Genomic DNA, 24,728 nt, shown 5'->3' on the forward strand with positions numbered 1-24,728 from the left:
TGGCTGCTGCTAGGGGTTGGATATTACCATGCAAAGTACAGACATTATCTCTAGAACTGCAAACACCTTTTGACTGTAATTTTGCACAATCAGTTTGACAATCTAGCACCATGCCTGTAGCTCATCTGGGGTCCCTGACACTTCTTACCCTAGTGAGACTTGACACACGGGGCCCTTCTTGATGGAAGGGGATGCATCAAATTTCCCAGTTGTTTTCATTGCTCCAGTGGTTTGGAGCACTGCCCCAGGGTGCCAGGCATGGAGTTTCTTACAGTACCAACAAAAGCTGGGGCCTGGGTGCAGAGAGGGGCTCTGCCACTCAGAGGAAGCTTTCTTCAGATCCTAGGGCAGCTTCCTGCACATCCTTTCTGCTGAAAGAAGCAATTCTGTGGTCTATGCTTATAAATTTACCCTCTATTGCAGCCAGGAGGAGTTTCAGCAGTGTCTGATGGACCTAAGTGTGTTAGAAAAACAAAATTTACAGGAAGATAATCTCATTAAGGATCCTACTGTGGGTGTAGAGGCTGAAGTTTTTTGAAAACAAAGAGAGTTTTGCCACTGTAGTGACCATGTCACAAATTCACTGACTCTTAGGCTTTTAGTAGGAGGACAGAGGGAAGGAGGCTTTGTGGTTTTGGCACAAGCAAACCTTTTTGTTTGGCACAGCTTAGGAAAAATATCCAGAGCATGTGTCCTTTGAGAAGTAGCATTTGGGGACAGGTGACCTTCTGGGGACAGTGTTTTCACTGCTAGCACTAACTCATCTGCTGCTGATGCCAGAGCCACCCAAGTGGGTTCTGTCCAAGCCTCCAAGCGCGTGGCAGCTTCTGCATCAGGGGCAGCAGCTGGCATATTGGCTGCTTGGTGTGTGTCCTGTCAACGAGTCTGAAAACACTGATAACCAGCAGTATCCTAACACCACAATTTAGAACAAAAACAACAACAAAAAAACCCTCCATTGTCTGTCTGACTGCAGTTTGCTGCAATTGAAAAGGGAAAAGAAGCTGGAAGTAGTCATCCTGGGGGCTGTAAGCGGTTGCCATTCTTGTTCATGTGCTGCTGAGACCATCTTTAACTGGCAGTTGAAAGGAATCCCGCTTCCAAAGGGGAAAAAAAGCTTCTGTGTAAGTTGGATGTCTTTGTATAGCACCAGTGGTGCTTTAGGCTGAGTAGCATCTCGTGTTTCTTGTCTTATGAATGTTCTGCTCCATTTGAGTTTACCTCCTTTTGCTGTAACCCAGTTATTAGAGCAGCCTTGCCTGCTGATTAGGATGCCCTGCAGTTCGTTTGTTGGTGAAAAGTCCTGTCACATTTTATTGCCTGTGAATCATCAAGCTTGAATATCTGGAAACAAAAGGCTGTGCACTTTGGCCAATTCCTACATGGCAAGAGCTTAAATGTGAATTTGGGGCAGCAGATAGGCCTGGGGTTAATGACAGTAAAAAAGAGCACCTGCAATTCTAGAAAAAAAGAAAAGGAACATCCTGGATGGCTCCTTTTTTTCTGGACTAGTGGAAAGCAGTGTTGCTTATGCACAGGAATTTATATTACTAAAGCATAAATATTACTATGGTATGGATGAGCAGTTTTCTTGGTAGAAAAGAACATTTTTACAACATCTGGAATGTTCCTGTATTTGTTACTCTTCATTTATTCATAATATTGTCACCACTGATTCAACTTTACATCAGACACTGTTGTAGGAAGAAATACAGGTTACAGCAATTAATTCTAGCAATAGGGAAGTGTTATCTTCTTAATATAAAAATTATGTAACCTGAACATGGTTTTCTTGCAGTAAAATAAAGCTGGCATGAGAACAACATGCAGAAGAAAGAAGAACAACCTTTTTCCCTAAGAGTTTATAGCCTAAAAAGATAAACTGGATACATCACAATTAAAAGGCAGTAAGTGGAGAATCAATGCTTTAGCCTCAGGACAAATGTCTTCACTAAATTGGGAGCATTCACTCACTCTGTATTAGAATGCAAAGAACCTCAGCTGATTGAACCTCTGGAGCATTCATGCCACTGTTTCTGTGTCAAAGATCGTGATGGGACTTGTCAGATACACTTAGCATTGTGGGAAAAGCTGTGTAAATTGGAGCTGATTATTGAAAGAGACCTTCTCTGTGTTGAGTTTGTATGGAAGTGCTGCCTCAGTTTCCCACAGCAGGAATTACTGCTTGATAAGCTGCTGCTATTTGGTGGTGACTGATCGCTGCTGAGGACTTCCTGCTGTAAATATTTGCATTATGTGCTGTCACATCAGAGCGTGGGCTGCCGAGGAGTGTTTGATAATGAAGGATTCTGCTTCATTTCCATGTGCTGCAAGACGGGATTTTATGAGAGTGTGCGTGTACAAGCAGCTGTATCTCTCATTCTACTGGAAGGCTGGATTTTAAAATCTCACCTGTGTCTTCTTTTTCACTTCATGTCTGATTCTGTGATAAGTGAGCTTTAAAACTGTCAGTGTTTCTAGGATATTGCTATGGAACAAATGTAACAGTCTGATTTTGAGGGTGTAGGTATAATTATACTTCAAAAAACAGCAAATGAAGAGGGAACAGAAACTTCTAGTGGCTTCTGCACTGTTCAGCAATTGAGGTTAAAAAAAAGTTTATGGAAAACACAACATCAGGCTGCTGCAATTAATCACAGCAAAGAATGCAAGTCAGGTACATCTTTAACAAGTGTAAGCAGTGTACACTTACAGGTACTAAAGGTTCAGCATTTCCAGGGTAGGAAGCAGCACTTCTCTGGAAGCTATGGGTATGCTTAGGTGACTGAGTATTTGTCAAAAGTGAGCAGGAGAATGCCCCTTCCTTATCTTGAGCTGAGAAGTAGCCAGAGCCCCCACAGCTGCAGCTGCCTTCCAATACAAGGCAAGGAACAGCACTGTTAGTACCAATATTCTATATGTCTCCCCCTCTTACCTGCAAAGGAGATTAAGTCATTCAGGAATGAAAAAAAAATCAAGCCAAAATGAGCAGGGGAAATGACTGGAAACATTCACTCAGCTGGAAGGAAGCAGTCAAATACAAAGTTCTCTCTGCCAGCATATGGTCCCTTTCCAATGTAAAAGGGCCTCTAGCAGAAAATTTATCTGCTAAGAAACAATTGCTGAAAGAGAGTGGATTCCCTGATTAACCATTTGAGATGAGTAATTCTGAAAAAAGTAGCTGATCCATAAGCTGTGGAAAGAAAGTGACCTGTGTGGGTTTCTCATCTATCAGAAGTACCTGCACATTTAGCGTTGTCCCTGATAACAGGATTTCTTTCACAACAGCAGCAGTGCTGTCCACATTCTGCCTGCCTGATGTGCTTATACATTGCCACTGGTGTAGGCTAACATAATGAAGTGGTATAACATGAAGACACAAGTCTTTGAATTTAAAGAAATTATTACACTGACTGGGGAGTTGCTTTAGCATTTGAACAGACAGTTCTGTATGCCCATGGTTTTCTGTAGGCATTCAAGAAGCAATTTTGTCATTGTGTGCAGAAGAACATTATGGTGTCTGGAGTTAGGGAGGTGTCATAGCTCACAGAAGCTGATCAGAGAAGTTTAGTAGTACCTCTTAGAAGGGAATTGACAAAGATTTTATGTGCACAGGGAACACTAGCACTTTCATGTTACACAGTTCTGTCTGCACTCACTGTATACTTGCTTTGAAATGTTCTAGAGAATGGATACACCAGCCATTTTACAGCTACAGCTAACATTCATTCAGAGGGAAGGGCAGGTTTCCTGGCAGAATTTGACCCCACTAGCTATATAATATAAGGGAATGATTTTTGATATCAGAACAACCCTCAGCATGCTTCTTACATCTGAAAAATGTCATTATTTTTTTCACTTCCATGTTGTTTCATTATAAACCCACAGTAGTGTTTTACAGCCTGATTTGGTCATTCTCAGTTCATGTTCAAGCATACTTACTCCCATGAGCAGCCTCTTAATACTTGCACAGTTGAGCCCTTAGTTCAGTGTAATTACATTTTTGGTTATGCTTTTCTATATCCTAATTATCACTGATTCAAAGAATTTGAAGGTTAATGACACGTCCAAATTAATTCTTATTGCCACCTCAGTAACACAGGCTCTTTTTCAGTATCCAGTTATATAAAGACTATTGTATTTACACTGCAATTACCCTGTCATGTAGTGAGCACTTCATTTATATGAATTAGTGCAGTTGGAAAGCGTAACCAGGATGTAATTGGTCCTCTGACTGCAGCGTGACGAGTGTCACTGTGTTATAAATAATAACCTTTCTCTTCCTTTTATTTTCCCTACACTCATTTTAAATAGGGATGGTTGAGATTTTCTTTAAATATTAAGAAAACTTATTTGTAATGAAGGTCTCTTCTGAGTGCAGTCCAATAATACTTGCTTTTACAGTTCTGATTTAGTAAAGGTCAGGTGGAGCATCTGGTGAAACCCCACTGACTTTACTGGAAATGTTTAATTATTTTCTTTCATATTGGCAATATCTTTCAAAATGTAATAGAACTGGCAAGTAGGGTCACTTGCATTTTCATTATGACAGATTTCAGATATGTCAGTGGCTAAAGTAAGAAATGATCCAGGTCCGTGCTCCTGGTGGCTTTTTTCTCTTATCTTGTTATCGACTGTTCAGCTTGGTGTGGTTGAAACTCCTATTACCACTCATTCATAGATTTACACCCCTTTTGAGAGGTAAGTGTTCATAATTTATTATCTAATAAGCACAAATTGAGCAAGGGAGGTACAAACAATTTTCTTTGTGAACACTGATTTCCTGAGCAGCAGCCCATAACTCTCAACATGCAGGTATGCGTGTTTTTATTGTTCCACCTCAGGAGGAATGTCTCTGCTTTCCAGCACACAGCTGTTTGTATATTTAAATGTAATTTAATCTTGCAGTCTTCATAATTCCTGATTTATCCATATGAAAGACAAGTTATTGGATCATCTTAATGGAATTTCAAATACAAGTACCTAAAATTAATCTTGGCATCAAAAATCAGAATGGATTGGAAAAAAGATTATGCAAGAAATGGTCCCAAAATACTTCTCAGTGTTTTTTCTGCCCAAGTCCACATGCATATTTCACGCAGATCTTCAAGGAGTGCACATCTAGGAGAGAAGGGGAAGAGCCTCTTCCATGATGCGTGTGGGATACGGGGCAGCAGGTGTGCAGGGGTCAGCGCTGCACTTCTCTGGAATGTAGTGCTTGTTGCTGAGGAGGCGCTGGCTATGCTGCCTGGGAACAATCAGCATGGAGTGCTGTGTCAGGCAGCAACTCTGCACATATTGCTGCTGCATTGACGGCCCTTTTGCATCGTGTGGTGAATCCAGGTAGTATACGAGAGCATGAAAGAACTACGCCTATATATCAAATGTATCCCTGGCAGAGTACCAGGTGCCCAAAGCAGGGAAAGGCTGTGTGCCTGTGCAGGCAGGGTGCCTGGGGCAGGTGTCCTGTTCAGTGCACCGAAGAGTGGAATGATCTGAAGTGGAAGTTGTCGAGGTCCTGACATTGTCGTCTTAAGTCCTCTTTTACCACTGCAGGCATGCTTAAATTCCTAGTAGCTTCACACATGATGCACTGCTGTAGGCATAGCTGCAAGGGATTTAAACAGGAAACAGGTGACATAAACAGGAAAAAGCTGGCATCTTTTAAATTACTAAATAAAATAATTCTGTGAGTGTTCCTCCATCAGACTTTTTCCTATTGTGGTAGTCCAAATGTGCAGTTCTGCAGATTTAAAGCAGAACAGGACAGAACAAAAACCAGGGTTAATGCTACCATTTGCAGATTCCATTAAATTGTTGTCCATTTCTTGCCCTTTCATGGACTCTAATTAAGCAGCACTAATTGTGGAGCTGGTGAGCCATCCCTAAGTACCACTGGCCACAGCCTAGTCTTCACTTTGCAAGTCAGTGGCACCAATTTTGGGCTTCTCCCTGTTGCCTTAATTTCTTTGTATGTGTTGTTTCAAAGAAAACACTTGGGTCAAATTTAACCTTACTGGTCATCTGATCCTGCATGAACTTCTAAGTGTAGATTTAGAATTATTTAATTGGTAGACTTGCAATACAGCACAGAGTTGAAGTGAAGAAATAAAAAGTATGACAGATGGGAACTGGAGTGATTTTATTTCAGCAACACCAAGAAGACCATTACACAAGCCATTTATTTGTTAATGGGTTCAAAAAGAGCCTGGTATTTCCCAGCCACTTGCTTTTGGAATGTCTCTTGTTATGGTCACATAATAGCCATAGTAATGTCTGCACATCATATTGCTCCCTTCTGTGGTTTAGTAAATTATGGAGAGATCAGCAACTGTTCAGCACACTGCACTGGTATAATTATACTTGCTTTGGCCTTTTACATTCTTAGATGCTCTCTCCTGCATCTGGTCAGATTAATGAAAAACAGTACAGTTCCTGACATTACACAGTGGGTCTGAGGGCAGATATTTTAGTTTTTGAAGGGGGAAGGATTTAGACCTATGGAGTACTTCAGAGTTGAATGTGATAGAGTGCTGAATGAAGGAATGAAGCACCTCCTGCTTCCTCCCTTCTAGGAGTTACTTGCGGTGATAGGGCATTAACCTGATTGTGGGTGAGCACCAGATAAATTACCAGGGGTAGTTTAGACTACATGACACAGCTTTCCAGCGTGTTTCAGTTCAGAAGTTGCAAAAAGATATCCTTTGATGTTGCTTTACAAAATAGATGATTTCTGCCCTTTCTCCCTGCATTTGCCAGTTTGATTTGTTATTGTCAATTTTGTACACATTGATTTAAATCTCACTGGACGCACTAGAGGCCTTCTAATTAATTGAAAAAGAGAACATTGTGTTCTACCCATTTTTCATGTGTGTTTGACTATTATTTAGTGAAAGCACTATTTATACTTGGCACAATCTTAATTAAAAAAAAAAAATACACTTCTCACTCAGAAAAAGAAGGAACTGAATGTTGCCAGGGTGAATCCAGTATCCAGCTGGTCCAACACCAGAGACCGTGGAAGCTATAAGAATCCTGCGTGAAATCCTCTAGGTCAAATTTGGTATGTCTGCAGTACTGCCTGATGGGGCATAAAGAGTTAAAGACCAGGGTTTGGTGTTCTGTGTTCCATTTTCTTTCCCAGACTGCTTATCCACATCATGACTTGCCCTAATGTTTTCACTAGCTGTCCTTTCCTGCTGTGCACTGGACCCGCATAGAGAGGCAGCTGTTGGAAAAGCTTGTGTCCCTGTTGTAAGTGAGAGGCTTGATGACTACAAGTCATTGCAGCAGGAAAATAATTTTAAGCTTGTCAATTGTAAGCTTTCTGTGTCCCCACACAGAATTTTTCCCTTTGATTAGGCTTTACAAGTAAAAAAAACCACCTTTGCTTTCTTCAGTTTTTGCATTTACCTTTGTTCAATTTTGTTGTCTTCTCCCATGTTCCAGGATTAGCAAGCATAGAGATAATAAGCTGTTGATCTCTCCCATCTCTGTATCAGTTAGCACTGCTTACAGCATTAGCATATTTCCTTTTACTGAAGTTCTTCTAAGGTACTTTAAAAGCGTGTGTGTCAGGTGACACGATTCTGATCTGCATCTTCTCTTGCACAATTTTTAATACTAAATTAAATTCTTGTTGAAGGCATAAGCAGACATTTTCAGAATCTCTTGTAATTCTGCTAGTCATGAGTTGAAGATCTTTATGTGTTTATATAGAAATACAGGGAGAAGAAATTCTGAGTGTGGATAACAACCTCATGGTTTTGTGTAGAAGTCATTTCCAGTCATGTTTCTGGGAGGACATTGTCCTTTCATCAAGACAAGAAGCCCGTGTTGTGGTTATCGTTAAAATCATGCTGACACTTTTTCAAGACTGTCTGACGTAATGTATGAATTCTAATTGTTCAGATCCTAATTTCTAAATGATGACCCATCTTTAGTACCTGCAATTTCAAGCTAATTTTTCCTTTTTTTAATGTCTTGTTCAGCTTTGTTATATAGCACTGCTGTTGGTCATCTTTATATTTCATCTCAGATGTGGGTGGCAATGTTTTACTTCCTGGGTATGTGCTAAAAATTAATGTTTTCCAAAAGGGTTACAAATTCTCAAACAAAAGTTGTTATCATAGACTTTAATCTGCTATTAATTCCTATTAGTTGATGAGACAAAGCAGAAGACTTAATAGTAAGTATTAGCTGTGCTGAAAAGCACAGCGGTCAGGTTTCTGACTGACATGTCCATTCAGGAAAATTGGCATATTGAGCCGTGCTGATTAGTTTAGAACAAAGAGGAAATTACTCATGTTGAAGAAGGAGGGCAAATATTAGCTGAGAGACAGCTGTTTGTGTGGATAAGCCTTCTTAAGATGTTGAATAAATTTTAAAAGGTGTTCAGGGAAAAACATGAACTCACTGCTTATCCGAAGCAATGAATAAAATCCCAAATGGCTCTTTTAGAGCTTACAATGAATGAGGCAAAATAAGTAGATGGAGCTGGGACAGTGAAGGCACTTGTTTTGTAAAATTCTTATGATACTTCTGTAACAATACAAAAATATGGAAAACAGGGTAAATACAGCAGAATTACTGTCTTACGGTTTTATTTTTAAAATATCTGTGATGTTTGTAAAACAGTGTTAGGATGTCAGAGGCTCATCTTATTTAATGAAGATGGTCTTTTGTTTAACAGTATCTACTGCTGTGTCTCAAACACACTGCCAAGTGAAAAGGGAAGAGGAAGGCTAATCTGCAGGGAGAGATGATAACAAAGGTGTGGCTATGGGTTTTAAATCTCTTGGTGTAGAATATGGTAACCTGAAAGCCAGATCCACTGAAATAATAGAGATCTTTCTGCCTATTCAGTTGGTCTTTCTCTCAAAGCCTGGGTAAACTATTGCACAAATACAGGCTAAATGCAAGTTTTTACACTGTGTTTCTTTGCGTGGCTATTTTAAATTACTTACTGCTATAAGGCATGTCACTGTGGACAGCTGCTTTGGAGTATCATGCAAAGTTCAAATAAATTGGTTTGGGTTGTGGTTTTTTGTTTGTTTTCTTTTCTTTCAGAAAAGAGCATGGGGACTTAGCTGTGGTTTCTGTCTGAGGTCTCCTGAGGCACTGACCAAGCTGCCCATGGTCTGTGTTGCAGCCAGAGCTGTAGCCGGCAGGCTTTCAGATGGGAGGGAAATGTTTAGGACACACAGATGAGAAATGAGCTAAACATGTAAGTGATGAATTTGCTGTGCAAAGGCAAAGTACAGTTTTACAAAGCTTTGATGCATAGTTGACCATACTGATAAATTTTTGGGTAGGTGTACAGATTATAAAGTCTCTGAACAACCCACAAATGTAACACAGATTTTAGTGGAATCGCATATTCCTAAGATAAAGTATGCTGTGTTCCCTGTGGCCAGCTGGAAAGCTGGCACAGTGGGAGGAAAGCCGAGAGATAGGTACAAGACCTCTTCTTGTGTCCACACATCTGTATCACATGTATCTGAATACAAACCAAGGCATGAACTTAAGCTGAGATGGGCAGTTGTGTGCCCAGTCTCTCACTCAGCAATTTTCAGCACATTTCAGCAGCTGTCATCTACCAGCATGCCTGTTTTCAAGCGCTGCATGGATTTCTGTACATCAGAGCAGCAGCCAGACAAACAGCCATTCATGCAGAGGGAAAGAAGGAGGTCATAAAATTCATTGAAGCCAGATCTGTAGCCTGCACTGAACCTGTGTGTAGCTCCACAGTGAAGTTTCCTATCTACCTACTACAGCTGATAGATGCCAGCAGTTTAGTCCTGATTGGATTTTCAGTAACCAAGGACTTGCCAGTAGCCAGTGTAATGGAGAAAAATAACTTTGTTTTCTTGAAATATCTTTCTTTTGTTTTCTTGTCTGCTTTCCTTAGTCCTGGAAAGAAGAGGGGCTGGGAGGAAGATCTGGGGAGAGAACAACATTATTGTAGTTTTGCAATGCATAATCCTTTATAAAAATAGCCAGTACTTAAGATCTCTTCTGAAATAACTCATACCCTCAGATAACCTAAAATCAGCTGGCATGACTGAGGAAATGACTATGAGGTAAAGTTGCACATATTTATAACTGGTGGATTTGTAGGTAATTTTGAATGTTTGTGGAATAACTTGGCGGTTGTTTCAGTAGAAATACCGTAAGTAGGTGATAGAGAGGAGCAGGTGGTGACTGAAAGCCTGAAGGTTTTTCAACATCCCAACAGGCACCTGCAGGTATTTGCCCTATGAGTTTAGTGTGCATGGATGTCCATGTGCACATGCATGCAAGCCCTATCATGATCATGCCATCCTTTGTTTTATCTGTATGGTGAGTATATCTTGGTGTGCCTGTACTTAACTTCACACAAATCTGTGTGATCCAAAAATAAATTTATAATGTTGCATTGGGAAAAAGTTATGATGGGAGACAGTTAAAAAAAAGAAGGATGCATTAAAATTTATGTATCAAGACTTTATGCAGACTTTATGCTTCACAGTTGTCTTTTAGGTTTGCATTTCCTGATTTCTTGGAGCTTGACAGGATAATCATGTTCCCTTCACATAGTTTTGTTGATGGAATAAAGTTATATAACATTACATACTTTTCTAAAACATTTTTTCCTATAACTATTACTTGGACCTCTTTTGTTCTCAGGCTTTATTACAAGTGGGGAAATCGATGTAGGTCAGTATGTTATATATCAGCAGATGTGCATAAGAATATTTCTTTAATAGAATTGTGAACACTTTGTTCATTTTTAATCCTTGAATCTCTTGAGGAACATTTTTCCATTTCCATTAAATATCTGAGGTCTTTTTTCCCTGGCTGGCTAGCTGAGTTCTCAGGCAAGCTTGTTTCCATCTGTACTGAAAGCATGCAGCATCTCCCTACTCAATCATTTTAAAAGGAGGCTTAAATTCTTACATCTGTAAAGTCTGATGGAGAGCGACTAAATTGTTCTTACACACTTCCCTTTTTAACTGAACCAGTCTGATTTTTATTTACACTGAAACAGCTTTTGCCCTTATGCCTGTGTGGTAGGACTTCATGGTGAACCTAAGTTTAAACCACATTAATTAGACCACATGTTGATATTCTTAGCAAGGGACCACCAGCACTGCTCATAATCCCTAACTAACCCTGGGTAATTGTTAAACTTCAGTTCACTAAATGCATAATGGACTATATCTCGGGTACCAATTTGTGGCTTTTGACTGGCAGACTGAAACTGTACTAGGACTGTGACTCCAGAGGTGAAGTGTTTAATGGCAACCAAGGGCTGTTACCATACAACTGATTCAGCTATGTGGGAATATTTAAAACGTAATACCAGAAAAGTCTGGAGGTGCCACTGTTGTCAGGAAACCCTGGTTTTTAAAGCAGCCTATTTCTTTCTCTCATTTTTCCCCAAAGGATCTCACTTACCTTTGTCATAGGCAAGTTTGAAAGCTGCTGCTGTCAGGTTGGAGTTCTAAGAAAGCTGTAGTGATCACTGTTGAGGTATTGGGATTTTTATGGTGCTTGGCTTGGGTGTTTTGAGATGTATCTGAAAGGGCTGAAGGGAATTTTTTTAGGATGTAAAGATCTGGAATTTTAGAAATAAATTTCTTGCTTTCCTTGTAGCATCCTCCACTGCTTTTTCCTTTGTTTTCCACTTTTCTTCTATAGACCCTTGCCTTTTTTCCTCTTTTCTGGTTCTACTTTTTCCTTTTCTAGTATATTTCTTTCACTTTTTTTTGGGCTTCTTCCTTTCAAGGTTTTGAAGAGCTTCTGGATTAGGAGAGGTCTAGACTGCCTGAAAAGCATGCTGTACTCTGACCACAGCCAGCCTTTAGGACCACTTGGCTGCCTCTCAGACAGGTGGCTGATAACTGTGTGAGCCTCACAGTGCGGTGGTCAGAGCTGGCAGGAGCACCCAGGCATGTGAGACATCTCCTCCTTTGCTGTGGGGCTGAGCTGTGGCTTTGTCAGGCTTAGCTTGCAGGTCCGCTGGAGTTAATGATTCCTCTGAAGTGACAGCACTCCTGCATTTAGTTGACACCATTTTCCCCTCCTGTTGTATTTAATGACTTTATGTTCAGAAGCCTTGCATCCAATATGCACCAGGCCAAATACTTCACAAGGCTTTTGGTGGCAACTGAATTGCTGTAATTAATTCATCTGTTACTGGAGATCAGATTTTGTAAAAGCTGCTTCTCCCCAGAAGTCGTTGCCATACCTCAGGTTTGCTGTAAAGCTCTGCCACGGTCATTTTCAGGATGAGTCTGGCCTCTGTTTTCTTCATCCTTCAGACTGGACTTCACATACGAGGAGTGGCAATAGAGCTGGATTAATTTATTCAGTCTTAAGGGAAGTCTTACGTGGAATGTTACTGCTGCCTTTAACTACCTAGTGGGATATTGTAGGGAAGGAGGCAGACTCTACTCACAGCACAGCAGGTCATAGACACAAGTTGCAACAAGAGACATTCTGATTAGGCTTCAGGAATATCTTTTTTCTCAAGATGGTAGTCAAACATTAGAATGGGTTTCCCAGAGTGCTTGTGGGATCTCCTTCCTTGGAGATACTCAGAAATGAACTGGACAGGACCCTGAGTAGCCTGCTCTAAGTTCGACCTGTTTTGACTGAAGGGTCAGGTGACTTCAGGAGATCTCTTCCAACGTTGTTCATTCTATGGCAGTTTGATTACAATCAGTATTCCCACAAGCCCACTTCACTGGAGAAGGCTGTTGACTTTTTAAAGCCTGCTGTTCTAGAAAGCAGCAACCTAAGGAAAAACAAAACATCAAATGCTGTGGACAGCAGAAGCCAGTTGAAAAACGAAGGCTATTTTTAAATAGAAAATACTAAAATAAAACAACCACAAAACCAGATAAATAGCAAAACCAGCAAACAACAACAACAACAACAACAAAAAACCAAAAACCAAAACAAACAAAAAAAACCAATGGGTTTACCAAGGTGAGATAAGCAATTTCTGCTGAGTCTAAGGGATCTGCTAAAAGGAGAAACAGAGTGTGAATGAGGCTGCATTAACTAAGTGAGACTGTAAATACTATAAAAGGAGATTTTTTTTTTTCTTCTCGGCTTTGTCCTTTCTGTGGCATCATAACTAGAAAAATGCTCTGTGTAGTAAAATGTTTTATTAGGAATTCAGCAAGTTTGAGAGACTTTAGAAGTAGCACGGATATTTCTCTACTTTTAAATTCAGTCTATAAATCTACAGCCACCTCATTTCTGCCCAGAGTAGGACCCAAGGTTGAAAGTAAAGTGTCTGTAACTCACTTCTGGAAATAAAGGTATTCACAGTTGAACTGGTATTTGAGGCATTCATTTAGAAGAATGGGCATTGTTTGCTGCCTAGCTGCTTCTTTTATACTGCAAAGGGTCATTGACTCGGTTCCCTTGTCCACACGATTTGACAGCATGACTAATGCTCTGAGTCCTTCTTCAAACATAGCTTAGCTGAAAGATAGGGCTCTCTCCCTCACGTGTCAGCATTACTCATCTGCACACTCGTCCCATCCAAACTATGTTACAAGACTGAGGAGTTTCTGAAGCTGTAGTGAAGGCAGCTGCTGTCTAATAGTTTCTTACCTTCCAAAGACACCGTGGATGTGTCAGTGTTTTCACTATATTTGCCCTATGTTTTGGTGACTGGTCATTTCTAGGCAGAGAGAAAAGGTGTTGGCAGCAATTTTTTCATTCTCCATACAAACAAAGTGTTTTCATGAAAAGGTTGAATTTGAAGTCTGTGGGGCAACTTTTATGCAAAATTACATGATCCAATCAGTGTCCAGTAGGCCTCTTCATCTGTCAGTGGTAAAGCTCCCAGTTATTTCAGTGGCTTGCAGGATATCGCTTAGCTGTTCCAGAGAGGATAATATTTACAATCAGTTCTTGCTGTCAAGAGTGCTTAAGCACATAAATACTCTATGTATGGACCTGTCAGGTTTACAAGGTCAATCCTGTTCTGCATTAGGCAGCTCCCTGGTGTAAATCTGATCATTACCTCAGATTTTCTTGTAGGTTTTTTTAGTGGATGGTGGTAACACTGGGAAGCACAAAACTGTTTAGCAACCACAAAAAGCCACCTTCTCTGCTAACTAAACCAGATTTTGTTTTGAACATTGGGGCTGTAAAATACTGTCATGTCTTAGACCACTTACCTTGCTGAGAGACTTCTTAAGGCTCACAGGGTCATTAGTGTCAAATAGCATTCAGTCTCAGAACCAGTGTGGGGGCAGTTGGTGGGATATGCTGTGGCCCTCCCAGAAGTTTGATAGGTATAAGTAAAAGATCTGCTGCTTAGATATAGTCCAGCCATCAACCCAGAAACAGCAAACCAAAGCCTACCACATGCATGTGTGATTGTCTTTAAGTATCTGAAAATCTAAGACTTTATTTAAATTAAGTTTCAAAGAGTGATGGAAGACCAGAATCTCTAATCAGAGCTTTTCCTCTGCTGCCAAAGGATAACCGAAGTTTATTAGGCAGAGCTGTTGATACAGTTAAAAATCTGAATTTAATAAATTTTTGGAAGAAAAAAATATTGGACTCTGTGGAAGATACTGGTTTCTTGCCTCAGTCCTTGATTTTGTTTTAATTGGAAGTGTTTGCTCCTAACATCCTTATTTGAGATTCTGGTTATGCTGAAAGAGCATTCTACACACACAGGATTGGTCAGGGAATATGAAATAGCTTCATGCCAACATGGAAACCTCCATATACTTGGTATGTACTCTCACTGGATGTCCTCTTGTCGTAAGCCTGTTGATAGTTGCCTTCTAGAGGACTTCACTGATTATACTAAGCAGCAGGGTTTTTTCCAGTGTTTTAGTTTGGCTGCCACAGTTTGTTATCTGGTGAAAGAATTTGTAACATTTTCCATGGGGGGGAAAAAAATTTACTCACTTCCTTGCTACCTATTTAAGGGGTTTCGAGGACAAAAGTTTTGGAATGAAAAGCTTCTGTCTTCTGGGAATAAATGAAATAATAAATAAACAGTGCTGCAGGATGGGGCAAAAAGTATTTTCTGCAGAGAAAGGGCAATTGTCATATGCCCACAAAAGGCAAGTTCTCCACTTAATTAGGGAATGGCATTGAGAAGGTTGTGTATTACAAGGCTAGAATGCTCCGACAGTGGCACACGGGGAAGCCTCTGTGTGTGTGGTCACAGTCCTTCAGGGACGTGAGCTGGCGGCAGAGTGCCCAGCAGGAGTTAGGCTGCTGCTGGAGAAGCTGGCAGCTGTTTGGAAGCACCTGATAGAAAAATACCACGGTGCCAGCACAATGGCTTAACAAGCTAACAGGATAAGTGGAATATATTGCATTCAAGAGCTGGATAATTCTGTCAGCAGAGTGGAGGTTGCAGCTGAAGCACTGCCACTAATTAGGGGTAGATTTTTCAAAGTGGTGCCTGGGATTATAGACATAATTCTGTCAGTGGCAGTCAGGGAGCTCAGATCCGCATTTGTTCCTTTCAGAATTCACTCCTTGCATCCCAGAGCAGCTTCTTCACTGGAGAAGCCAAGCGATGGTATAAAAGGAGGCACTCAGTCTGTGTTTACTTAGTCAATTTATTTTACAAAACAGTTTATTTTTAAATTCAGCACCTGGCAGGAAGTGGGAGTTCACCCATTTGCAGATCTACTGAGGAATTCCCTCTCTAAAGAAGATGGTAGAATATGAAGTGTGAACTCAGGATGATATCTGATATTCTCTTACTGTGATAAGATGCTTCACTGCTGCACTGTAGAAAATGTAAGCCTTTTTCCACTTGTTTTGGAGAGTTGACCTAATGTTAAGCATTCAGTGAAGTCAAGAGGGCACTAGTAAAAGCCAGCAGAAATAGGTTAGGGGAGAATAAATTTTTGAGGACTGTTCTGGACTCCCATGCCATGTACACACAGTCTGTTAAAACAATGGCTCCAAGCTGGTGTAAACTGAAATCAGCAAGGCTGTTAATCTTACTTATTTTGCTTTAAATCTGCTGGCAAGTTCAGTAGTCTTGAAAAGCAGAGAACAGAGAACTGGAGCTTGAAGCAAGTGTAGTGCAGGCAGTGACTGGATAGCCTCTCTTCTGCACTGCAACATCACATCTTTAGCTCTGACACATCTAGCAATACCTTTTCTGTTTGCTGATGCACAGTTTGGGGCTAAGTTGAGGCTATTTTTCACCTTTGATTTGAATCAAGCACAGGTTGCAGCCTTCCCTTTTTGCAGTGCTCTAATCTACTGCTTTTCATCCTCAGAGCCAGTGTGTACAAACAGAAAGTATTTTGCTGCTTTATGTTTGTGGTTTCCAGTCTTCTTTCATTGTAGACTTCCATCTTGATTATAGTCTGGATAGTACTGCTTGGAAGTGTGAGCTCTTCTGAATACTTTGATATGTTCTTAGATCTACTTTTTAAAAGAAAAGCTCTTGTGAATAGATAGTATTGCCCAGGCTAGAACTTTGCCAGTTTACAGTACCTGACTGTTTAATCTGTGTTAGATATTACTGTAGTTGCAATCTGTGCCGTCAGTGTAAAATATTCTAGGTTTTAATTAGCATCTTGTAAAATTGGAACTTGATTATATTGAGCATTAGGTCATGCCCATGATGTTCACCATGATATAAAGTCAGTGGAAGCAAACAGGTAGTGCAGCACTGATTTTAATATCACTGCAATTTCCTCTTTTTAAATGGAAGAAATACTGGCCTATGTGAGGTAATTTATATCAGTTAAGTGTTGCCATTCTTTTGCAGCAGAAGCTACTGATACAGAAGTGCTTTGGTTGTCAGTGAAGAGTAAGATTACTTACTTAACCTAAGTGTTTCTTCTACTTACGGGAAAAGAAAATTCTCTTAGCTTTGTTGAATCTCTTCATGTGAGCGCAGTGGCAAAAATGTCCTCTTCCTTCTGGTGAGGAAAAGTGCTACAGAACACTAAGACATAAGAGTATTTTCCTGTTCTATGTGTGGGAAAAGGAGTAAGTGCTTGTATTTGTCAGCTGTGCATGTCTAGCTGTGGTAGATGCATGTAATAAAATCATATTTATCCTGTTTTGTATCAGCAGGACTTTAAGAATAGTTAAGTTGTGCTGCACGATAGACAAACATGCTAAAAGGAATTTAATGCTGCAAAGGAGGTTTTGCCAGCATGCTGCACTGTTACTGGTCACTGTGGTGTCCAAAAGCAGATTTTCTAGTACAGCACAGTTACAACAATTAGTTTGTTCCAGACCTCTATTTACACTGTACCTGTATCCAAAAGTATTTGCCTCAGCATAACCTAGAGCAACAGGGAGGCTGAATAGGGGCAGCCTAAGTGTGCCCTGTAAGCCACTTTATTTTCAGGGGCAAGAGCATTGTCCTTGTTACTCTTCTACATATTTAGGTAGACTAGTGAAGGGAAAGGTATTTTAGGAGATATTTTTAATTAGTTGTGAGAATCTCTGTTTCTGGCTTTCTGCTTAGACAAATGTTTAGTTATGTGCTTGGAATTTTGCCTCAGCAAGAACCGATGGACTGTAATACTGTGGGATTTCTCAAAATGATTTTTTTTTTTCATAACACATACCATGGCTGAAGAGGAAGGGAGTCTCAAGGGCACCCTTTGCTAGCATGAAACCTGCCTCCTTTCTCATTCAGGGTCACATAACTTCCTTCTAGCATTTGCAGGAACTACTCACAAGGAAAAGTGATTCCAGGACAGGACTATTATTTTTAGCTTTCAGTCATCTCCTTCAGTCTTCTTTTTCTCTGTATGGAAAAAATGAGAAGCACTACCAAAGCTGTACCATTTCCTGAGGTCAGCAAGTCCCAACAGGCTTCAGTCTGGCCTCAGGTACCTTCCCATGTTTCACAGTTAATCACAGTCAAATGCTGGTAGTCTTCTTTCGCCTTGCTTCAGAGGCTGGGAAACTATCACAAACCAGAAGATTTTACAGTGTGTGTTTATTGGAGAATATTTTAAAGGAAGTACAGATGCTTCTCTGTTTAAATGTATGTGCTCCCATCAGTGGCAATGATGCTGGCTCCAATTGCATGCAAGGAAATCAAAAGGAGGTTTGAACACAGTTCAGGAAGCCTTTGGTTTTTGGAGAGAGATTCAGCTAGGCTTGAAGTTGCAGCTCATGTCCCATCTTCATGTCTAGATATAGCAGAAGCATGTAGTAAAAGCATATTAATTCTGTTTTGTATCAGCAGGACTTGTAAAATAATTAGGCTGGGTTGCACAATGTGCAAAAATGGCATTATAAACTAAAAATATCAAGCTAATTCAGGCTGAGCTCTCACTTCAAGGGCATAACAAAGCACAGAAGTTATTGAGGAAAAATCACATTTGTTCCTTTTCGTGTGAAGGACTTCAAGCCCATAGGATGTCAAGTGATGAGATGAATGTTGTCTGTCTGTCAACTAACTGTGTTTTAAGTGGCAGTTGAGAAGATAGAGGGGTTTTTACCTCCTGCTGACTAAATTCAAGGTTTACTTAGAGTGACGAAACTCCCAATGTAATTATATTGCAGCCACTAAAACCAGTCTGAATTTCCTTCATGATTAATGGCAAGCAGGACAGTATGACCTGTGCATGTCCCCATCCCAGGCCTCAAGATACTGGGAAACCCAGTTGATGTGGTGGCTGGTGAGCACTGGTGACCACTCACCCTCTTTTGCTCTGCCCTGCATCAAGTGCAGCCTTGTCCTCATTAACTGGGGACAGTCTGGTATTGCATTAGAAAGCAGTGAATCCAAACTGCAGCAAATAGCTCTTCTTATTTTCAGAAAATCAGACTTAATGTCCCCCTCCCTTCCTTCCCTGCTGTTCCTTCTGACTTCTTAAATGCCAATATTAAAATGTAATCACTTTTATGGCCTTCCTATTACCCTTCCCATTCTTAGAGAGAGGATGTTTGCTTGCTCCCGAGCCTGCTCTGCCATGACCCATGTCACGGGCGAGAAGGTTCTGTGTATGTGTGAGGAGAGTGGCAGACCAGTGCCTTCAGACCACTGGAGGATGAGGAGCACAGGTTTGTGATGGTAGAGCTACACAGGAGGCTCAGTTGTATGAAGTCTTTAATGGTGCATCCCAGGTCTCAAACCCAAGGACAAAAGCCTCTCTCCTTCAGCCTTTCTGCCATGCACTCCCTTTCTCATCCACCTGGCCAAGAAGAAAATTGGAAAAACTTCCAGCAAGTGTTGCATTTTGCTAAGATTAAGTGCTAGGCATTCTCAAAGTGGCTGGCATGCTGATGAAGTGCTGCAGCTCAGAGAGTTATGTAGGGGTCAGCTACCGAGGATGGAACTTGTTTGCACAGCAGGGCTGGCTTTTAGTACCCCTGATTGCATGGCTGAGTGGTGAGCCCTTGACAGGATGCTGTGGGGTGCACCTGCTTCACAGAACAGATGGACCCTTCAGGAGCAAATAAACTTATTTTGTTGTTGTTTCACTTACGGGACTGTATGTGTTATTACTCCCGTTGTGTAATGGCAAGCTTTGCCTTCCAAGTTTGACCATGCTGAGGATGCTTTACCTGTATCAGGATTTGTGACAACACTCTATTGTAACTGTCTCCATACAGTTTCACTAATGTTGATAAGGCCCCTGAAGGATCATTTAATGGCAACATATTTTTAAGTTTTGGACAGGTTTGCAGGACCCCATCAGATCTACCCCAGTTTGTTCAATGTGTAGTCTGCTGAACTATTCATACTGGCATGATGTATGACATACTTGGCAGGTCTGAAAAAAACCCAGAGTAATGTTGAAGGACCGGAAAAAAGCACATTTTCCAAATGTGCACATATCTAGAGTGGTTGTCCCAGTTATTATCCTGGACAAAATCATGAAAAGACCATAAAAATAAGCATTAAAGGGTAATGTGTAATTAATATCAGGCAGTGACATAGTATGAAAAATACATGTTGACAAGGAAATGTCATTGTTTCTTGATGGGATCACAACTTTGGCTGGTAAAGGTTGCTGAGTTCTTGTCATAAAATTCCCATAGACACATATATTCTGAATTAAATGTGTCTCTATCCAGAAATCAGTGGTGGCTTCAATAAATATATTGAAACCTACTTTGCTGAGAAGGCCAATAGTGCAATTGCAACTAATTAGCTGTGATCCAATAGGGATGTTTCTACTGGAATTTATTCATAGTCCCTCTCTGCTCAGTACCTTTTATCCCATTTAGATAGTCTGAAAGAAACAAAATGATTATGACTAAAAGTCAGGTCCAGCAGAAACCATTATTTTACAAGGATGTCTAAATTCAACCCATACATTTCTGATCTAGGCCTTATCTGCGTCTGCTTGCTTAATCCCTGCTAGCTGGGCTACAGTACCCACTTGCCCATGTTTTGCATTATCTGGGGGCAGAGAGCAGCTTGTTTTCTAAGTTAAGCTTGACTACACAATATTTAATATACCAAGCAATGAGTCATAGCTGAGTGGGATTTCAGTTACTGTTTCCCGTCAGAAATTGGAACTTCACTGCATAAATGCTGTTTTTCTTTTTTGGCTGAAAGCTGAATGGCAAGAGTGACACGGAGCTGCTGCTTCCCGGGGGCAGAGCAGCACTTGGTTTGACTCCAAAGTCAGTGGGAAGCAGTACTAGTAGCGCCACCTCCCTGCTGAACTTGGAGTCTGACACCCGATGGCATCTCCTGTGCCCTGCTCAGGGACTCCGCGTGAAAACTACTGGTGGTGGGTTTCTCCTGATGCCCCAGACACTGGCCCATAGGTGTACTTGCTTCCCAGTTCTGATCACAGCCAGAAGGCAGCCTGGTGCTTAATTTGCACAACAGCAGCTCACCAATAAACTTACTGAGCCAAGGACTGACATTAAAAACTGAACTGTGGAGTACAAAGAGTAATCAATAGATTTTTTTTTTTTTTCCCCCAGCTCACCCTCAATGTGTATTGTTAGCAAAATTCACAGTAGGTTTTTATGCAGGGTACTAGTAATCTCTCAGAAGTCTTTCTCCAAGGTATGCAATAAACTTTCTGGAACAAGATTTTCCACACAAGTTATAAAGATGGAAGTTGTTTCAAGAGGTGATAGCCACATCCCCATCCTTATGTACTACTTTTATCTCCTGATTAATAAGTAGTTCCTTTTTGGGTGAAGAACTGCTATATTCAAATTACAGTAGTATTTTTGCATCATTCTGGTTTTTTAAGAGAAAGCTTCCAGGAAGGGATGACTTAGGCCATTAATGGTTAAATGATTACCTAGATAAAAACATTACTTTGATCTCTAGTCATATAATTGATTCTTGGTTGTAAAACTAACTAAGAATCTGTAAAAAAGACAGTTACTAAGCAATTGCTCTGTTCGAGAGTTGTTGGAGACTGCTCTTTCTCATAATTCTTTATCTTCCAGCAGATTTTTAAAAGCATCACCAATGAAGACTCAATCCAGGGACAAGGAAGTCGGAGACTGATAAGTTTTTCATTGTCAGGTAAGTCACTGCTGATATGAAAGTTTTAAGCCCAAAGAGTTGGGGATTGAAGTTACTAGAACCTTAAATGTACATGTGTGTGTAAGTACGTGTATGTATATACTTATGCATGGGTTCTTTTTCTGTTGCTCTAGAAGTAATGCTGAGGTAGAGAAAAGATATCTATGATTGTTGCCACACTCTTTTCCTTCAGTGAGAGTTATGTGCTATAGTGTCTTGTTCAAGTAGAGTTTTGGGGCCACATTAGGTTCTTCTGTTTACAATTAAATATGTAGGTCAGGGAAAGCAAGATCAAAGGCATGTGCTTTACTTACAGAGGAAAATGTGGTTTGTGGTAGTACTCTGTTCCTTGGAAAGCACGTTCCACAGTCATGGTCTGGACATGAGGCAGATCCATGTGCTGTGGTGCAGAAGCTTTCTCTGTATTGCTCAAAAGTGACTCTCAGACTTCTGGAGCCAGAAGATTGCTCTCTGCATTTCGTGAAGAATGCTCAGCCTCATTACTTGGCACATCACTGCAGGTTTTAAAGGCTTAATATGTTTCCATGTAACAGCTATGAACCATTTGATCTGGCTTTGGTAAGAACAATCTGTAAATCATGTCTGTAGACAGAAACCAGTTTGTCAAAAGAGAGTGGTTATGAGCATGGCTCTCATTTTGGAGTTTTATGCTTGCTGGTTGGTTTCCATATTTTTTTAGCTCTTGGAAGACAGAAGTGCTTGACTTGACTTGGAAATTCTTTGAGCAAGTAGTACACAGTAAAAAAGTTACCCTAGTTCAAAAGTTTTACAGGCATAGACCTTGAAGTTTAAAGTCCTACTCTTAGACAAGCATCTCATTGTATGACTGGGTTTGGCCGTATGATTTATTTCAAGCTTCCCTCTGTTAAGCATGCATGTCAGTGCTTTTCCTAATTAGGCAGACAGTGTGGTTCTTGAGAGGTTGTATAGGATACATGGCAAATCAGACTGAGATTGGGTAGGGCTTTTTAACACATGGCTGCTTTTGCCAAGTTGCACACTGGACATCCACCCATCAATTGATAAAACCACAGGTTTAGCTCAACAGAAATAAAGAAGTAGACTTAGTATTTTTTAGCGTCAATAAATAATCTTACACAGAAAATTTGGCCCAGAACTAGTTACAGTTTTTCATTCTCTCAGATTCTTTGGCCTAGTAAGCCAAGAGGTGTCAAGAGTAGTAATTTGTGAGACTGTTAAATAATGTGGTCTCAGTGGGCCCTTTTATAAACTAGAGTATCTAATTTACAGCTTGATATAAAGTATACAAAGACTATACCTCATAATACATTTGGGATATCTTATTCCAGTGATCCACAAGCAATTAATCTGCATATATATCACATCCATATTAACAACATCATCACAGCCAGGTATTTGAAAGGCTTTGATAAACTAATTTGGCAATTATTTTATCAAAAATCTAAGTTATCAAAATAGTTCCATTTCAGTCTTTTCTGAAATTAACAGATTAACACATCACAAGGATTTATTTATTACTTTCTTAGTCAACACCACAACAACAAAATGTTGTCTCTCTCAAAGCAAAATTATTGCTAATCGTATCTCTATTATGCTAGCTAATAAAATGCAAATCAAGGCAGACCTCTCAGAGGCATTGGAAGGAACTGGGATTCCTTTCCATTTGCACTGCTATCTCAGCAAAAAGTAACCTCTCTCTTGTCACAAGTCCTTTTGGCTCATACAGAGTTTTCCTTTTCAATATCTGTATTTTGGTATACTGTCATCTTCAGTCATTATTAACTAATAATGACTGTATTAGTTGTTACAGTCATTACTTCAGTTAGATTTCCAAATTATGGTTGATTTAATTGCAGTTAAAAAAAAAGTGGCAGGGCATTAGTGTGACTGGAGCTCGTTGCACCAACGCAGAGCCATCATGCCCTAAGCAGTCTATCATCTAAAGAATGCAAGAGGAGCTATGCCTTCTGCCACATAATTTTTTAAAAAGGAAAAGTTAGTAGAATGGGAAAGAAAAATCTCAAAGGAGGCCAAATCCCAAGAAATGCTGAACAACATGAGTGCATTTCAGATGACTTGTATTGCTTTCTCTACTGCTGAGACAGTCCAGTGAGACCCTGTGTTAAAATGAACTGTGTAGAAAGAAACAGGGCTTTTTTCTAAAAAGCTGTTGACAAAGTGCTTTATTCTTTCTGTAGTTTATTGAGTATTTGCTTGGACAAAATCCAGCTGGTTTCACTGGAGGATTTTTTTGAGAAAAGATTTCTGGATTGAATAAAAATGTTAAACAATGAAGAAGGTGTAAAATGATCCTTCAAGGCATGAGAAGATGGCTAGCTTCTTGAGAATGGAAATAGCAGAGAGTTTGCACATGTCACTAGGAGGGTTTTTTATTTCATGTTTGCTTCCTTGAAGACTGGAAGTTGGTTCTGTGTAAGACTGGTTCAGATTAATAGGTTCACTGGCAACGGTGATCTCAAGGAAGATAATTTCCCATGATTAAGCTTCTTAATCATTTTTATGATGACTATTATTATAGCTTCCATTATTTAAAATACCAAGAGAAATATTTTAAGCCTAATTTAGCTAGACTGAAAAAAGCCTTTAAGTAAAGCTCTGCAGTCCACTTTGCTTTTACTTTCCAAACTTGCCTTTTCCAGTCTTACCAGTGAATGTCATACTTCCAGTAAGATGGCTGAAAAGCATCAGAGCTTTCCTGCATGAAGTACAGAAGGAAAAAATGCGCTAAGCTTCCCGAGATATACATCACTGCAGGTTCATGGTTTAGCAGCAGTGTAACGCATTTGCTGAAGGCCCTTAAAACCAGTCTTGTTGGCTGGTATATTTAGAAAGTGTTATCATGAGATTTGCATAATATGCCTCCTAGCTCAATGTTGCATCAAATAACTTCTTTCAGGTCTTAATATTTCACATATCTCATGTGTTTGCACACTTTATTTATAAATGTTCTTGAGGAACAAATGGCCAGAAAATCTGAATATTTCACAAACATTCAGGCATTTATCCTCATCACAGCTCTCTGAGAATGTTGTTAGTTGCTTTTGTGTAGCTTTCAGACCAGGTATTCAGGTAATATCAGTTACCTGATATTACCTGATGTTATATAAACAGTTGTCAGTTTATAGAAGAGCATAAATCACAACTGAAAATAGTATAAGGTCATTATGACAGGAGTTGGTAGCATGAAATGCTTGTTCAGGAAGCAGATATATAATGCACTTTATTTTCCAACAGT

The 24,728-nt window shown here is 40.1% G+C and overlaps 1 protein-coding gene across 5 annotated transcripts in view; it reads left to right on the plus strand.

The window, feature by feature from the left end:
- HECW1 (HECT, C2 and WW domain containing E3 ubiquitin protein ligase 1) overlaps window positions 1–24,728 on the plus strand; it is a 264,963-nt gene that overhangs the window by 140,386 nt on the left and 99,849 nt on the right. For 4 of the 5 annotated variants that reach the window (XM_048297557.1, XM_048297546.1, XM_048297575.1 and 1 more), the window contains one exon: window positions 21,391–21,469. In XM_048297557.1, coding sequence (XP_048153514.1) covers window positions 21,391–21,469 — 79 coding nt within the window. The remainder of the gene's footprint in view (window positions 1–21,390; window positions 21,470–24,728) is intronic. The other variant, XM_048297548.1, reaches the window with a different exon arrangement.

The sequence above is a fragment of the Corvus hawaiiensis genome, chromosome 1, assembly GCF_020740725.1.
Source record: "Corvus hawaiiensis isolate bCorHaw1 chromosome 1, bCorHaw1.pri.cur, whole genome shotgun sequence".
NCBI classification, from domain to species: Eukaryota; Metazoa; Chordata; class Aves; order Passeriformes; family Corvidae; genus Corvus; species Corvus hawaiiensis.